The 17,985-nt window shown below is 40.0% G+C and overlaps 1 protein-coding gene across 1 annotated transcript in view; it reads right to left on the minus strand.

Annotated features, from left to right (window-relative positions):
• Positions 1-249: 249 nt before the first annotated feature.
• The window catches only part of MYCT1 (MYC target 1), a 43,197-nt gene continuing 25,461 nt past the window's right edge, over positions 250-17,985 (minus strand). The window contains exon 2 of the mRNA XM_056563359.1: positions 250-1,943. Coding sequence (XP_056419334.1) covers positions 1,414-1,943 — 530 coding nt within the window. The 3' untranslated portion in view covers positions 250-1,413. The remainder of the gene's footprint in view (positions 1,944-17,985) is intronic.

The following is a 17,985-nucleotide window of genomic DNA, read 5'->3' on the forward strand; positions in this document are numbered from 1 at the left end:
TGAAGACCACTGAGGGCGAATGATGAGAAGAGGATGATGAAGGGGGGTGGGGATGATGAAGGGGGGGTGTGGGATGATTACAAGGGGATGATGAAGGGGGGATGTGTGGGGATGTGTGGGATGATAAGGGGATGATGAAGGGGGGATGTGCGGGATGATAAGGGGATGATGAAGGGGGGATGTGTGGGATGATAAGGGGATGATGAAGGGGGGATGTGTGGGATGATAAGGGGATGATGAAGGGGGGATGTGTGGGATGATAAGGGGATGATGAAGGGGGGATGTGTGGGATGATGACAAGGGGATGATGATGAGGATGTTAATGACGGGTCTGGATGATGACAGGGGGGATGAGGTATTTCCCACCCTAGGCTTATACTCGAGTCAATAACTTTTCCTGGGATTTTGGGTTGAAATTAGGGGTCTCGGCTTATACTCGGGTCGGCTTATACTCGAGTATATACGGTACATATAGAAAAGTCAAACATAAACTAGCACTAGCACCTGAACAGAAAAAAACATGTTACACTGGGCTAAAGAGAAACAATCAAGGAGTGTGGAGGAATGGATGAAAGTAGTATTCAGTGATAAATCATAAATCTGCCAAGGACATCATGCTGCAACTTTTGTCTCGTGTCATTCTAATGAAATATATAAAAATGATGCCTGAAGAAAACTATTGCATATCACCACTAATGTGGGGTTGTAGTGATTTTTTTTCTCTGCTTGATCTAAAAAAATTATATGTCATTAATTTGAATAAAACATTTTTTTCTTCATTTGGAGAAAGTTCAGAAAGCCAGAATGTCCGGGTATTAAACAAACATTGTTTTTTGTCATATTTATGATTTGTGTGTTTGTAAAGAAATTAAAAAGCTGGGTGACCATCCTCTTAGTATGTGGATATCATAGGTTTTGCCAGCGGTTGTATATTAAATGAAGAAAAATTTTGCAAATAGATGTAAAGGCCTTCTAAAGTATTATAAAAATAAAATATAATGCGTACATTTAAACATTTCTAGCAAAAATAACATGGAAATGTGAAAATCAAACAAATTTAGCAACAAAAACAGTGTTTGATATGCATGAAGAAATATAAAATAAAAAGTTAAGACTTAGAGTATGTGATACAAATAGTTATGTGAAGAAACAAAACCACTCAAATAAGCAGCTGCAAGTAATATATTGGTTATTCAGTGTCCATGTACATAGTAGATTTACACTGCCCAATTTATAGAATGAGTCAAATATTGACCCAACATTGGCTTATAAAACCAACCAAACTTTTTTGTACAATTTGGTATACTTGGCTTTGAACTATTAGTGTACTGAACTCTAGGGAAATAAGAGTTCTTCTGTGCGAGTATACTGTTTCCCAAATTCCTTTACAGTAACTGCTCAACCCAACAGTTTTCAAGGATCAGGAAAAGCTTTGATGATACTCTCATAGGCTGGAGGAGGTGTGTGAGTTGAGTGGCCAAGACGTAGGCTGTTACTAGACCAGTGAAAGTCTGGACGGCCAAAGTTGCCAGTGGGGCTAGTTGTTGGTGACGTGCTGTTGGCCCGAGGTAGAGTGACAAGTTGACTCTCAGCTTCAACTGCAAGTGGAGGAGATTGCAAGAATGGATGAAAAGTGGATGCTCTAAAGCTATTTTTTCTTGTGAATGGATCAGGCTGCTCTTGGGAAGTCTGCCGTTGAAAAGTCAGGCTGGCTAAGCTGAGGTTGCTTCTACGTTCACAAGTACTGTTGCGATAAAACCCAGATCTGTTCAATGCATGGTTTTGAGAAGAAGTTCTAGGACGACGACTTGATGAGCTGGTCATTCTTGGGGAAATAGCTGCACTGGCACGACGGCGGGACAGGCATGTGAGTAGAATCCATATTATGCCTCCAATTATCAATCCAATGGCAATGGAGACTGTAAATGATAGTATTACTCCACCTGTTCAAAATCAAATATATAAATTATTACAAACATATATACAGGTAAAATAATTGAAGTAATGTTAATATGTTATGCATTTGATGAATTCATTACTTCATTTAAACATCTGTCATGTCTCTATGGGTCTAATGGACATCATATGATAGAGAGGGAGGTGCTGAGCTCAGGAATATATACAGTCTGTACAGCATATTCATGTAAACAGCTATTTTAATGCTGCTAGGACATAGAGGCCCTCATTTACTAACAGGATTCCTACTCTTTTTGTAGAGTTTAGCACCTAAATTCTGTTGCAAGGACCATGGGACAGAATGTGCGACAGAAAAATCCTGACAGAATCAGAATCAGTCAGAGTGGGGGGAAAAAAAATACAAAATGGGCGTGGTTTTTGGGAAAAGGGGAGTGTTCCCTACATTCCATCCAAAATCACTCGTCTTTTCTGAAAACAACTGTGAAAATCATGTGAATTTTCTGGGGGAAAAAACCTACACTTTAAAGCATGTACAGTATAAAGTTTCCAAAAGCGGAGTAAATTAGTAAATACCATGGGGAAAAAAAGGTCGGAACAGCAAAAAACGCAACAAAACCTCCACTCCACTCTTAGTAAATCAGGGCCAGAGTGAATATGTAGAATATTCCTTAGATTTATCACTATCATACTTGCCAAAAGTGATATCTGTTGAAAAGTCATGCAAATCCAAACTCAAGGTTTATGCTAGTTTGTTCTTAAAAGGCACATTTTTTAGTGGTGTTAAGTGCCCACAATGTAGTGCAAAATATTAAAACATATGCAGCTCTAGACAATTCCTGACAAATACAGAGGTGGCAGCAGAGAGCACTGAGGTCAGACTGGAAAGAACTATACAACTTAGTCTAGATCATATAGCAGCTGATAAGTACTGGAAGGCCCCCAGACATACAATCAAATAGTGGTCCTACACATAACCGATATCTCCACAAGACTTCCTAGCAGAAAAACTAAATAAACACCAGCTAACCAACACGAGTGTGAAGAAGGTGCTTTAAAATTAAACTTTTAATAATTCTGTCTAAAACACGAACTAAGGATGTGCTTACAAAGTGCCAAGAGTTATAAATATAACATCCAAAAGATAATAGCTGCTAAAATTCCAATAAAAATACTGAGTAATCCGGTGTGCAATGTAGGACCAACATTGCACTCCGGGCTAACTAGTATTTTTATTGGCATTTTAGCAGCTATTATCTTTTGGACGTTGTATTTATATCTCTTGGCACTTTGGAAGCACATCCTAAGTTGGTGTTTTAGAGAGGATTATTAAAAGTTAAACTGTAAGGCACCTTCTACACACTGGTGGTGTTTATTTTGTTAAGTACAAGAAGGCTTAAGATTTTTAAATAGAAGTAATTTACAAATCTTTATAATTGTATGAGGTACTGTGAATTGACCTTCATCACTGTTTTGTACATAACATTGCCATAATAGCATACACTGAGGTCTCACAATTACAATTTACGTATTGTACCATTGGTCACATGATACATTCCCCAGCTAAGCTTCTAGGCAGAAGTTTCATACAAAGGCTGTGGAATGAGTTCCTAGTCCAGCGTCCTTAACCCAGAGGGCTGGATTTTGTCAGAGTAACATGTTTCCTAGCTCCTGCTAGGCAGAAATACACCTCATCTAGAATGCTTCTTCTAGGTCTAGTAAAGTTTAGGCCAGAAGAGAGAGAGAGAACCCCTAGTTAAGGGTACCTCCTGGGACAAATTCAAACCTCTTAAATGTTCTGTATTCTCTTCAAGTCAAAACCTTCTTCAAGCAAGTCACAGGTCCTGTACCAGTTGCAATTTCCATTACATCTGAGAAATATCTGAGCCATGTTTCGGCGATCATGGCACTGTACAGAGTTTGAAGGCTTTTGCCTAGAAAGTCATCACCATTACACACTGTGAAGGTATCGTCCTTCAGCGTACACCCTGTATATAGAGAATCATGTTGCTAACCTGTGAGCAAAACGTACAAAAATGTGCACAACAGTAAGACAATGGGCCTCATTTACTAAGCTGAAACCGACCAGTTTTTGTCAGATTATTTTGGCGAGGTGTCTGCGACATGTCTGCGCCAGTCTGCGCCAGTGTGCGAGAGTCTGCGCATGGAAAATCCGACAAACCCAACATTGCGCTGTGAAAAGCCGAAAAAGGGGCTGTCGCAAAGGGAGCGTGGCCGGTCCAAAAGGGGGTGTGGTTTCACAACCTGACCGATTTACTATTGAATTCAAAGAAAATTGTGTGGATAAATGACTGGAAATATCCACCTAGAAAAAGCTGGCCAGAAAATGTTCCAGACTTTTCCCAATAGTAAATAGAGAGGAATCCTGCATCCTGCAAGTCTGAAACAACCTTTCCCACTAGTAAAAACCCTACACTCTTAGTAAATGTGGCCCAATGTGTGTGTAGGCCTTTCACAGTCTGATCTAATTGGACTGTATCTTGTTTGCCACGGCATTACAGTAATAACTTCACGAACATGTACAACACACTATAGACTTTCCAGCCAGTATATCTGCTGTAAAAGCAACTATAAAACAGACAGTGATCCACTACTCACTTATTGGCCTAAACCATGTAACATAGTACTCTGTGCTAAAAAAAAAAAAAAGACTGTTGGGAGAGATTTATCAAAACCTGTGCAAAGGAAAAGTTGCCCAGTTGCCCATAGCAACCAATCAGATCGCTTCTTTGATTTTGCAGAGGCCTTGTTAAAAATTAAAGAAGTGAGCTGATTGGTTGCTATGGGCAACTGGGCAACTTTTCCTCTGGACAGGTTTTGATAAATCTCCCCCTGTATCTTTCTTAATTTGCAAAGAACGCTCAGTTAGTTTCCCCATTACACAAGTGTCCGGAGCTATCATTCCTGTACTCCACACTATGGGGACATCTCCTTTGACATACGCTTACTTTGGTTCACAAGGGAACATCAGGTTAGCTATACCACTCTGCCATGTGACCACACACCTAGTTGGCCTGCAATACAACCTCATGTAGAACAGCATAGCTGACCTGGAGCTTGTGTAGACAAGGGCAATCAAGGTATTTAAAGACATGGGTGGACCGCCGCACCATGACAGGTTATCAAATTTGGAATATTTATTCAGTTTGGGGAAAAAACTTTTTGGGGTGATCTAATAACAATGTGCATACACATGTTTCTAGTGATCTCACCTAAGCATGTGACCTTGACAAGGGGACATTATTTAGTCTAGAGGAAAGAAGATTTCACTGTCATCATAGACAGTGACTGTTTACTGTAGAAGCAGTAACACTTTGGAACTCTCTTTGTTCAAAATATTATACTATGTTATGGATTAAGGTTTCTGGAGATGGAGCATTGATTGAAGGATTTATCCTGATTGCCATATCTGGAATTGGTAAGAATATTTCATCAAGGATTATTGCTTAGACTTGATGGACCTGGATCTTCTTTTTGTAACCTTGTCAACTATGTAAGTATGTATTTATATGTAATACTATGATTATGGCAACTAACGCAGTAGAGGGCATTAATAATGCTCATAATATTTTGAGCCATCATGACACCTTGGGAAGTTGAGAATATTTACACAATTGTTTAAAAATAGCTTTTCCGCGAAGACTGAATAAAGTCTAGAAAAATACATGGAAATGAAATATTGATGTTAAATATAATTCATTTTTGACAAAGAGTATTCCCATTTATACGCTTTGGTAATGTTATTTGTTGTATGGTCAGTGTGTCATATAATAAGACATTATGATCTTGAGCTGTGTCCCTGGAATGACTCATGTTACCAGTTACTTGAATAATACATGATAGCCAATTGCATTCACTGTTACTGACGTCAATATTGATAGCATTTTGGCATTATTCTTGTCTTTTGTATGGTATTATGTTGTCAGATACCACACATGATACTTTACATGAGTAAATCATGACATGAAATACAAAAATAATACATACAGTTATTGAAATTGAATGAGTAATGTCAGTGGTATTTTGTGTAAAATTGGTAATTTAGTAATCATTTATAGTCAGTTAAAAAAAAATTATCACCCAAAGAGGAAAAAAAATACATCATGTGTGCTAACTTAGCCAACCAGGTTCAGTTTATTCTCCATAGTCCCTAACTAAACTCTGTATGGTATTCCTGGTAAAATATTTTTTGGGACTCTTATTTATTAAAATGTACTTATTATATCACAGAAAAATGCTTATATATGTTACTCACAAGGTCATGTAGATGCTTTACATATAGTTTTTTATGTGTTCAGCTTCTACGTTTGGCTCCATTCTGCTGCTCATTCATTTTGACATCCACTGCTCAGGAAGGGGCATGTTTGAGGCAAACACTAAGCCTGTCCTCAATTACCATGCTTTCACTTCCTCCCTGAGTGTGCTGTGCTCTGCTGGGTCTCTTCATCCAATCACTGCAGGCTGCTCTGCAACCCCTCCTCTCTGTTTCCAGATAGGAGTCTGATAGATAGGAGGGATAGATAGGACAGGAGCAAGCAGAGAGTAGTTTCTAGACTTTGCCACATCTGTGCTCCAGCTGGGGCAAAGATGATACTGCCAGACAGGATTGTGACCCCTACTGGTCTTTTTTGAAACATAATGTATATTAGAAAGGTTGATGTTCTGCCAAGATGTATAACATATAAAATGTTTTTGATTCTGACAGTGCCCATTTAAAAAAAATAGTTTTTGTAAACTTCTTGTAAAGTGAATGACCAACATTTTGTTTTATAAATGCCATATTTTGTTCTAATAAAATATGAAAAAGTGGCTGATGACACTGGCTCCACATGGATTGCCTGCTTGTTAATACATTTTGTGCATTTGGAACTATTTGATGGGTCAGATGTTGTTTGTGCCAGCTATAAGAATAACATATACTTATTGAAAGGATTTCATTTGAATGTCTTTTAACAGCTTGGCTGCACACATTCTTTACACCTTTTCTTGTTTAAAATGAGAAAATGAATGTCTACTAGTTGTTCTTAAATATTTAAATGCCCCTCTTTAACACAAATATGCCCAGAAGTCTTTACAAAAATATTCCTCTTCTAATGTGCTAAACAGGATAAAAGTCAGGATAAAAGGTCCATCCTTCAAATGGTGAGATAGGCCACTTGTAAGAGAAAATAATGCAGCTTAGACAAAAATTCTTTGCTACGCATTTCAACAAGCTTGCCAGTATTTCTGTATACAACAATAATAAATGTGAAGTTTGGCTGCTGCAACATAGTGCTTAAAGGGCACTCATGATTCCCCCTTAGTCACTTAGAGTTATGACTTTTTCAGGTCACAGCCTGTGTCTTATACTATGGGAAGGCTATCCCCAAAGTGCATCGGTTAGTTCTCACTCTTCCTCAGTCTTTCCCATGAATGGGAAATTGGTAATGGTAATAAATTCATATCGGTATATTGACCTTTGAATATGTGTAATTTATAATCTTTCTGTTTCTTTCTGTTGGTTTTCTAATTTGTCTCAAAAAAACAATGTCTGCGAATTTTAGGTAAGTTGTCCACAGAAACAAGAACTGGATTGCCATCCTTGTTTAACCAGTTGGCAGATACACAGATTGGCATAATACATGGTTTTCTTGTGCTGTGCATTTGTAGGACATTTCAGATATTTTTATTTTTAAGACCACTGCACAGTATGTCTCACACAATAGCTAAACAAGGAGAAAAACTACAACAGTTCTTTAAAAATTAGCTAATAAAAAATAATTTCAATAATTCAATAAATAAATTCAAAAGGCAACGTTTTGGAAGTAGCACACTTTTCCAAGCATGTGTATGAGTAACAGACACAGTCAATGATCATTTTGTATATTGGAAACAAATCCTCAGTACAATAATAGTTATGAATTGCCAAAAACATAGTTTCCTTTACTTCTGAATTACAAATTTTACATGTGGAGATATAATAAACACATTTCCTCTACTTTTACATTTAACTTACTCCAAAAATACCATGCGCAGGAAAAGTCCACAGTGATGGACATGAAGGACATTGATTGAATTCTGTAACTTGGTATAACATTCTCTGTGTTTAGAGCATGTTACCTAAAAGTTCCCCATTGTGTATAGGTCTTTACACAGCCCACATGTCAGAGATGCCTGGTAAGCACCCAATGTGCTGCCTAGAGTCCCCTCTTAGCATCTATTCAGTAAAATCTAAATTCCAGACAGTAAGTTCCTCTTATTCTACAAGTAGTGCATACATGGGAAAAGTATAATATGTGCCCAATGCATTACCCAAGGATGCTGTTTGGCATCCATTCATTACAACTTATATTTACATATAAGTAAGCATATAATAATCCCTTATGCTGACTATTAAAGTATACTTACGGGTTTATATTTAATTCTAAGAATAAAAGTCAAGACAATTATTTAATCTAATCTACTGTGAAGGGTTAGTGCAAGAAAATAAGGGTAGCACAAAATGAGGACGCAAAGTATGACTAAAGCATGAAAAAAGGAAATGCTGTGAGTGACAGTGGAGGACTATTATAGATTATATGAAACCTAGAGAAATTTGATGAACAGGAAACTAAAGGGCCCCATAGGGTTCACTTTAAGCGATTAATTGTTCCTTTGTGACGGTGGGGCCTCAGGGTTCATTGACAGCTGCACCATTTTATTTTTTGTTTACTTTTCCCTTGTATTTTCCCTTAAAAAATTAAATTGATACAGATTCCCTCTTAATGTAGGGCAATCCTTAATGTAGGGCAATTTGTTTTGTGATGTCAGTGTCACGTGTGATGTGTGATAGGCACTGTGAAAAAGCCTACTGCAACAGGTAAGCATTTAGGTGAACATCAATGGCTGGAACTTGTGGTGTTTAAGGTGGAAGGTTCTCTATGTAGTAGAATCTCCCAATAGGGGACACTCACGGAGAAAAAACAAGTGTCCACTATTGAGAGATGTTCCCTACAGGGAAAAATGCTCAAAATTATTTCTATATGACGGAATACTGTACTGTACTCACTCCAGAGAGTAATTACCTATAAAACACGATAAAAAGCAATGTTACAGTAGAATTTCCCAGTGCTGTTGAATTCCCCCTCTTGGTCACTCCAATGCCACTTAATTCTTCCCCCTTTGAACCCTTCTGTTCCATTTCATTCCCCATTTATACCCTGTGCCACTTTATTCTCCCTGTGCCCTGTGCCAAATCATCCCCCTTCCCCCCTGTGCCATATAATTTCCCCTTGATCCTCCCCTGTGCCATTTCATTCCCCCTTTAGTACCCTCTGTGTAAATTCATTACCCCCTCTTTACCACTCCCTGTGCCATTTCTTCTTCCTGTGCCATTTCATTCACCCTTTATCTACCTGTGCCACTTTATTCCCCCTGTTCCCCTTGTGACACATCACTTTTACCCTTCCCTCCTCCGCCTGTTGTTCTTCTTTCCTGGTCAGCAGGCTCAGGTGCATATGCTCTTAGCGGGATTGACGTCCTCCTGACGTCCTCTACACTGCATTTACTAAGAGCAGCAGCAGCGACTGTGGGGACTGACAGGGAGAATCAAGGGGAAATTATGTAGCACAGGGTGTTATAATGGGGGAGATGATTTGGCACAGGGGGATCGGGGAGGGCAAATTATGTGGCCGGCGGACCTACAGAAGCAGAAGACCACTGTTTAAACAGTGGTCTTCTGCTACTGTGCTGGGGAGCCTGGGCCCCTTACTTGGGTATTGGCTGTACCCGCCTGAGAGCAGCCCTGTGTACAAGGTAGGGCTGGCACATAATCCTGGTTGTCCCCTATTGGGAGCATTTTGTCCCCTGTTGGGTGTGTTTTGTCCCCTATTGAGAATGTTTTGTCCCCTGTTGGGTGTGTCCGCATCCACTATTGGGAGTGTCCCCTATTCGGAGGGTGCAAATACATTAAGTCTTATAGGACTCTGTCGGGGAAAGAGGTGTCCCTTATTGGGAGGTGTCCACTAAAGGAGATTTTACTGTATCTGTGCCAGACACTCTAGAAAGGCAATTTTTAACTGGAGCTCAAGGGGTAGCTAAGAGTTTCTCTACAAACACTGTTAGAGAAACATTAGGGGTCATTAAAGAAAAGAGTGAAATGGGTGGGGCACACTGCATGCTCCACATAATTTTCTCCAGTTTTAGTAAAGCCTAAGATAATTTTGAAAGCAATAGTAACACCCATAGCTTGAATAGTTGAATGTTATATTAATATGACAGATCACACTTAGATGGGGGAGATTTATCAAAACCTGTGTAGGTTGACCAGTTGCCCATGTGATATTTTTCTATTATATAAGACTTTGATTTCCATTCTGTTCTCTTTCTGCATAGTCACTACCTGAAACATAATTCTTACAGCGTCCTTTTCTATTACCATAAGTAAGCTGCTTGTTAATAAGATTAGACTCTTCTGAGACAGCATCATTATTTTTTAATTGTGTTAAAAGTAATATACACTGGTTAGACCACAACGCAAGATCAAATTTCATGCTCGTCTATATTATTATGGATCAGATGAAAATTATACAGAGAAGCCAATACACTAGGGCAGGCAATTCAGCTGCAATGGTGCCCTGAGGAATGGTAGGGCTGGGAGTGTGAAAACAGTAATACCTTTTTCTCCTCTATACTAGAGTTTGTTCACACTGAGGAATCTCCGCTCTTCGAATTCTAATCAATAATTCAGCTCGGAGATTCCATCTGGCCATTGCTGTCAAAATCCTTTGATGGTAGGACCACGCGGACCTGCACCATCACATTGAAGGCTATGCAGTATAAGTGTAAAACAGTTGAAAGAATAAACAGGTTCAACTTTTCGGCGGATCAATTTAAGCATCAAAATTCTCTGCTGCAGAATGGTCCGCAAAAGACACATTCAGAACTATGTTAGAGTTCACACAGCGGAATTCCGGAGCACAATTCCGGAAACAAGTGCACGGAAATTCTGTAGTGTGAATATACCCTTAGAGTGAAAGCAAATAATGTGGTTGCAGTGCAGTAACGGTAGACCACATATTATCAGTGGGATTGTTTTGGGTTGTTTTTGTAAAAACACAGTGAGCATGCACACAGTGGCCACTGATATGCCAAATTTAGTCCATCATGCAATACATTTCTATTTTCAGCTGACCACAGCCAAAATAATCCAACACCACCTAATCACATTTTCTGAAGAAATAAATGTGTCTGCCTTCAGCCATAGCGAACAATAATACATTTTAAATAGAATTTAAAAAACAGTGGTTATCCTTAGTATTGTGTCAATAATCCAACACATAGCACATAGAAAGAATGGAGCACTCATCACCCAGTCTCTTATTTCACATTACAAGTATACATGCGGGAGAGTGGACAGGAGCGGTGATGTGGGGGAGTGGTTGGGCGATGGTCTGCATCGCGCACTTGGCCCTTTGTCAGGCCCCTAGGGGCAATAGGGACCGTCGCCCAACCACTCCCCCACATCACCGCTCCTGTCCTCTCTCCCGCATGTATACTTGTTATGTGAAATAAGAGACTGGGTGAGTGATCCATTCTTTCAATGTGCTATGTGTTGGATTATTGTTACCTTTCTTAATGTGAGCACCGAAGAGGTCTTTATGCTATAGGAGCTGCAGTGAATTTGAGTTAGGAAGTAAAGCGGTGCCAAGGTAGTCTGCTGGTGGAAAACTTAGTAAAGTGTCACTGCGTGATGCTGCTTCCTGCTGGTATGAAGCTTCTTGAAAATGAAGCAGGAAGGAGGAGGGGAAGTCTATAGCATGTCTCTATATGTCCCTATAACCAGTAGAAGGAGAGACTCCTAGGTGGTGCGGAGCAGACGTCTTAGGCTCCTTTCACACTATATGTTGCTCCGTTTTAAAGACCTGTTATAATGTCCCGTTAAGAAAACCCTTAAAAAGGGCCGTTAAACGGCCGTTACTAAATCCCATTCAAGTCTACGGGATTTTTGGATTATCCATTATCACCCGTTATAGCTCGCTATGAATAACGGACGTTATTTGTGATAGAGAGAAATAATGTTACATGCACTAATTTTTCTCTCATCACAAATAACGTCCGTTATTCATAACGGTGATAACGGATAATCAAAAAATCCCCTAGACTTGAATGGGATTTTGTAACAGCCAAAGTTGAACGGCGCGTCTAAAGTGAAAGGGAAACCATGCCGTCTAGCTCAGGGAGCTGTTCGTGATCGCTGCGGCGAAATTGCGGCGTCCCAAACAGCTGTTAGACACAAGAAGGGTCTCCTACCTTGCCTCCTGGTGTCCGATCGCCGAATGACTGCTCAGTGCCTGAGATCTAGGCATGAGCAGTCAAGCAGCAGAATCATCGATCACTGGTTTCCTATGAGAAACAACTGATCAATGTAAAAGATCAGTGTGTGCAGTGTTGTAGGTCCCTATGGGAGCTATAACACTGCAAAAAAAAAAGTGAAAAAAAAAAAGTGAATAAAGATCATTTAACACCTCCCCTAATAAAAGTTTGAATCACCCCCCTTTTCCTATTTAAAAAAAACTGTGTAAATCAAAATAATAATAAACATATGTGGTATCGCCGTGTGTGGAAATGTCCGAATTATAAAAATATATTGTTAATTAAACCGCACGGTCAATGGAGTACATGCAAAAAAATTCCAAAGTCCAAAATAGTGTCTTTTTGGTCACTTTTTATATCATGAAAAAATAAATAAAAAGTGATCAACAAGTCGGATCAATACATCACGGAGCAAAAAATGAGCCCTCATACCGCCCCATATGCAGTAAAAAAAAGTTTTAGGGGTCAGAAGATGACAATTTTAAATGTATAAATTTTCCTGCATGTAGTTATGATTTTTTTCAGAAGTACGACAAAATCAAACCAATATAAGTAGGGTATCATTTTATCGTATGGACCTACAGAATAAAGAGAATGTGTAATTTTTACCAAAAAATTTACTGCGTTGAAACGGAAGCCCCCAAAAGTTACAAAATTGCGGGGGTTTTTCAATTTTGTCTCACAATGATTTTTTTTTTTCGTTTCGCCGTAGATTTTTGGGTAAAATGACTGATGTAATTACAAAGTAGAATTGGTGGCGCAAAAAATAAGCCATCATGTGGATTTTTTTGGTGCAAAATTGAAAGAGTTATGATTTTTTAAAGGTAAGGAGGAAAAAACAAAAGTGCAAAAACGGAAAACCCCCTGGTCCTTAAGGGGTTAAAATGGAGCAACATAAAGTGGGGGAGATTTATCAAAACCTGTCCAGAGGAAAAGTTGCCCAGTTGCTCATAGCAACCAATCAGATCGCTTCTTTCATTTTTAACAAGGCCTCTGCAAAATGAAAGAAAAAATCTGATTTGTTGCTATGGGCAACTGGGCAATTTTTCCTTTGCACTGGTTTTGATAAATCTCCCCCATAGTGTGAAAGGTGCCTGAGTATGTGCACACTGAGTCATTTTAGACAGAATCCATGATGAATTAAAAGAGTATTGCCAGGTGAAAGTGTAATTATTACAAGGCACAGCAACAGTAATGAAACACTGGAATCTACTCAGTTAGGAGGATTGTCAAGATACTGGACTTAGATAAAACAAAGATAAAACTCAACACCGCACACACAGTGGTGCCCTCTGGGATGCATGAGGAATTAATCTGAGCACAGAGTATGGGTATTAGCACCAATTAAAGGGGTACTCCGGCGCTTAGACATCTTATCCCCTATCCAAAGGATAGGGGATAAGATGCCTGATCGCGGGGGTCCCGCCGCTGGGGACCCCCGTGATCTTGCACGCAGCACCCCAGTTAAAATCAGTCCCCGGAGCATGTTCGCTCCGGGCCTGATAACCGGCGACCACGTGTGTCATGCCCCCTCCCATAGGCTTGCATTGAGGGGCAGAGCGTGACGTCACACGGGGGCGGAGGCGTGACGTCACACGCCGCCGGCCCCGTGGTCGCCGGTAATCAGACCCGGAGCGAACATGCTCTGGGGACTGATTTTAACTGGGGTGCAAGATCACGGGGGTCCCCAGCGGATAAGGGATAAGATTGGGGATAAGATGTCTAAGCACCGGAGTATTCAGAGAATTATTACACTGACCACTATAAAAGAAAAAACAGCACTGATCAGATGCAGTCACAGGCAGAATATCTACAAATGATAGAGGATCTATCTGCTCTCCTGACCTGTCTGATTTAGTAAATTTTTCTGTTTTCAATTAAATAAATCACAATCAACAAAGTCTGGTCTTTCAGGAAAGCAGTGCCCCAAGGTTTTCTTTTTTTTTTTTCTTTTCATCTTAAAGTTATACTGATGAAATAATTATGGGGCATAATGTGCAGTTCTATTGTTACTCCTCCTGGAAATCTATGAGTAAGCTGATAGCTTAGTGTTACTATTAGGCTAGAATTCCACTGAGGTTTTCCAGGCAAATACGTCGATAAAAACGCCCATTTTGCTGCATGGCATTTTTTCTGTGAAAAAACGCAGTGGCCAGATGTTAGCTGCAAGTCAATAGTGAACTGCAAATGTTTTTCTTTTTTCTTTCTTTATTTTTTATTTTTTTTTTTTAATCCTTTGGGCGTTTTTCTTTTGCTATTTTGGACTCAAAGGCTGGTTTTCAAAAACGTCCTCAAAATCCTAGTTGGGCGTTTTTGACGGGAAAATATTGGCATTTTCCTTCCATGTTTTAACTTTGGCGTTTTTGCCGGCGGTTTTTATTCTTTTTTGGACTTAAGCTATCCAAAAAAGTGCTGGAGATACCTTTTTTAATAAAATTTCGTAGGGTACCATTAAAAAAAATTATAAAAAAGATACAGTAGTGATGGAAAAAATTGTATTTAATGAAATTTTTCTTTTTTTTGACAACATTTTTATAAATTGTTAAACAGGGGTCAATTTATGTGGGCAGGCCGGGCTCTAAAATTGTAGCCGACAATAATAATAATTAGAGATGAGCGAACTTATAGTAATTCAATTCGCCACGAACTTCCCGGCTCGGCGTTTGCTGACTTTAGTCTGCATAAAATAGTTCAGCTTTCAGGTGCTCCGGTGGGCTGGAAAAGGTGGATACAGTGCTAGAAGAGAGTCTCCTAGGACTTTATCCACTTTTTCCAGCCCAAAGGAGCACCTGAAAGCTGAACTAATTTATGCAGGCAAAAGTCAACAACTGCCGGGCAGAGAAGTTTGTGACAAATCGAATTACTGGAAGTTCGCTCATCTCTAATAATAATGTAGTGTGTGTGTTTTTCACTTTCTTTTCTTTTTTTTTAAACATTTTTTTAGGTAGTACTACTACTCCCAGCATGGAACACACTGTTCCATGATGGGACTAGTAGTACCTGTACTAATTGACAGAACACCCCGGGTCCGTTGCGATCCTTCTGTATAATTCATAGATGCGGCCGGCCGCTCTTCTATGGTCCCCTGCACTGCCGTATATATACACCTATTCATATTTCCCGCAGAAAGCTGTGATTGGCCAGATGGTTCCAGCCAATCACAACTCTCTGTGGGAAATATGAATAGGTGTGTATATACATCAGTGCAGGGGACCATAGAAGAGCAGATGCACGCATCTATGCATTATACAGTTGGATCACAGCGGGTATCAGGAGTGACATCCGCTGTGATCTTTACTTAACTGCAGATACTACTGTTCACTACAAGGAGCAAACTCTTCTCCATGCTGGGAGCTGTAGTACCTGCATTAATAGACAGATCGCAACAGGTGTCAGAAATTACACTCGCTGCAATCTGTCTATTAATGCAGGTACTACAGCTCCCAGCATGGAGCAGAGTGCGCTTCATGTTGGGAGTAGTAGTACTTGCAGTTAAGGACAGATCACAGCGGATGTCACTCCTGACACCTGATGAGATTGTCCTATCTATTGCAGAGATGCAGGCGGCTCTATACAGCACTCGCATCTCTGCACTATACTCTGGCTGGCCAGTGATATGAATAGAACATCACTCATTCATATTTCCCACTGAGAGTGGGGATTGGCTGCAACCATCCGGCCAATCACAACACTGGGCGGAAAATACGAATGAGTGATGTGAATTTCTAGCACTGTATATAGCAGCTCCGCATCTCTGCAACAGATAGGACGATCGCATCAGGAGTGACACCAGGGGCGATCTTTCTATTAGTACAGGTACTTCTATTCCCATCATGGAACAGTCCGTTCCATGCTGGAAGTAGTATTACTACCTAAAAAAAATTTCAAAAATAAGTGAAAATCACACACACAAACGTTATTAAAAATGAATACAAAATTTGCTATAAAGAATAAAAAATTAGCAAAAAAGATTTTTTTTCTTTTTTTTTTGTTACCCAACAAATTTTGAAAAAAACACCAAAGGGGCCAGAAAATGCAAATTCCACACAAAGGTAAAAACACAAGAAAAAATGCCAAAATGCAGGGAAAAACAGTGGCAGTTTTTCTGGCGTTTTTTTCTGGCATTTTTAAGCATAAAAAAACGCAATGAAAAAACCTCAGTGGAATCCAAGCCTTAGCCTTGTTTCTACACACAGTCCAATCCCAGCTGACATTCAGACTATGTAGGGACACATCTTATTGCCCAAGAATTGGGAACAGCCAGATGTCAGTCAGGCCTGGACTACATAGAGACTTTTTATAGCACTACTGATTAATTATTCTGTCGCAAGGTCAGGTCTTATTCTTACATTTTCAGTAGGAAGAACACAAGATTACCAGAAAACAAAGTTATGAAATACGGCAGAAATGTTAGGAGAGAGGAGACAGCTTCTCCATAATCCATGACCTCTATGACAACTTCTTCTGATGACTGCAGAGATCACTCCTGAGACATATTTCGCCCTTCACTTTTACATTCAATGGTAAAAAAAATTCCGCCCGACATCGTTTTTGCACCCAATTCACGCGCAATTTGCGCGGAAATGGCTGAAAAACCCTTCACTTCTTTCTCCCCCAAGTCCGCGCGATTTTCCAGCAAATTTCGCGCAAAAATTAAATTCTTTTTTCCGCCCAAAAAATTTTCAGCGTGAATTACTCTTCATTTACTCCGTGTGAACACACCCTTACATAGCAGGATTACCCCCTCCCTCCACTCAGTATTCAAATAGCAAGACTACTCCCACTCAGTAGTTACATAGCAGGACCTCTGTTCCCCCTCTCAATAGTCACATAGCAGAAATTCCCTCTGACACATTTAGTAGTCCCATAGAAAGATGACCCTCTTCCCCATTCAGTAGTTACACACCAAGATTGCCCCCTTCCCATTAAGTAGACACATGCAGGATTGCCCCCTCTCCCACTAGTAGTCACATACCACTTCTCCCCCCCCCCCCCCCCTTTAGTCACATAAAAGGACTCTCCTATCCAGGGTCAGTGACTCACAAGAGCTGTTCAGTGCTTATTTATAAAGACAGAAGTGAACAGCCTGCAAGAACAAAGAGGCATGCCACTGTCATACTGTCTGCAGGATGTTGGGGGAGGTGCAGGAAACACAGGCTAAAGATCGCGGGACTGGGGCTGCTGGGAGGCAATACACTCTTTACTCAACAGGTGGCAGTGACTACTGCAGTAGTAGCCGGACCCATGCTCCCATGCTGTTTGCAGACATGAATTGTAATAAATTTGGTGCGTCTATGATGCCATACCTTCTTTTCATGATGTAATGCCATTTGGCACGACGCTCCTCCTACTTAGCGAGTGTGGTGCAAAAGTCTCTACATTTCCGCTCAAGGCGAGTGTCTAAACCAAAATTTTAGCGACTCTATGACATATACATCAGGCACAGGGAAGATAAATACTCCCATATTGTCTATAAGAATATAATTCTAATGCATAGAGTCTGGAACCATTTACAGAATTTTCCTTTATTCTGCATATTTTTTTAAAGAGAATATGACAGCTAGTTCACCCGCACTCAACCCAAAATATTAGGTTATAGGGCGGATATACAGCTTTCAAAGAAGGGTTACTAACAATAATGGGTGTGGTACTAGCCTCTTATATATTACCCGTCTGGCCTGCCCCCATAGTGAACTTGTAAATGTCAGCCGATGCTGA

The sequence above is a fragment of the Hyla sarda genome, chromosome 3 (assembly GCF_029499605.1).
Source record: "Hyla sarda isolate aHylSar1 chromosome 3, aHylSar1.hap1, whole genome shotgun sequence".
In the NCBI taxonomy this organism is placed as follows: Eukaryota; Metazoa; Chordata; class Amphibia; order Anura; family Hylidae; genus Hyla; species Hyla sarda.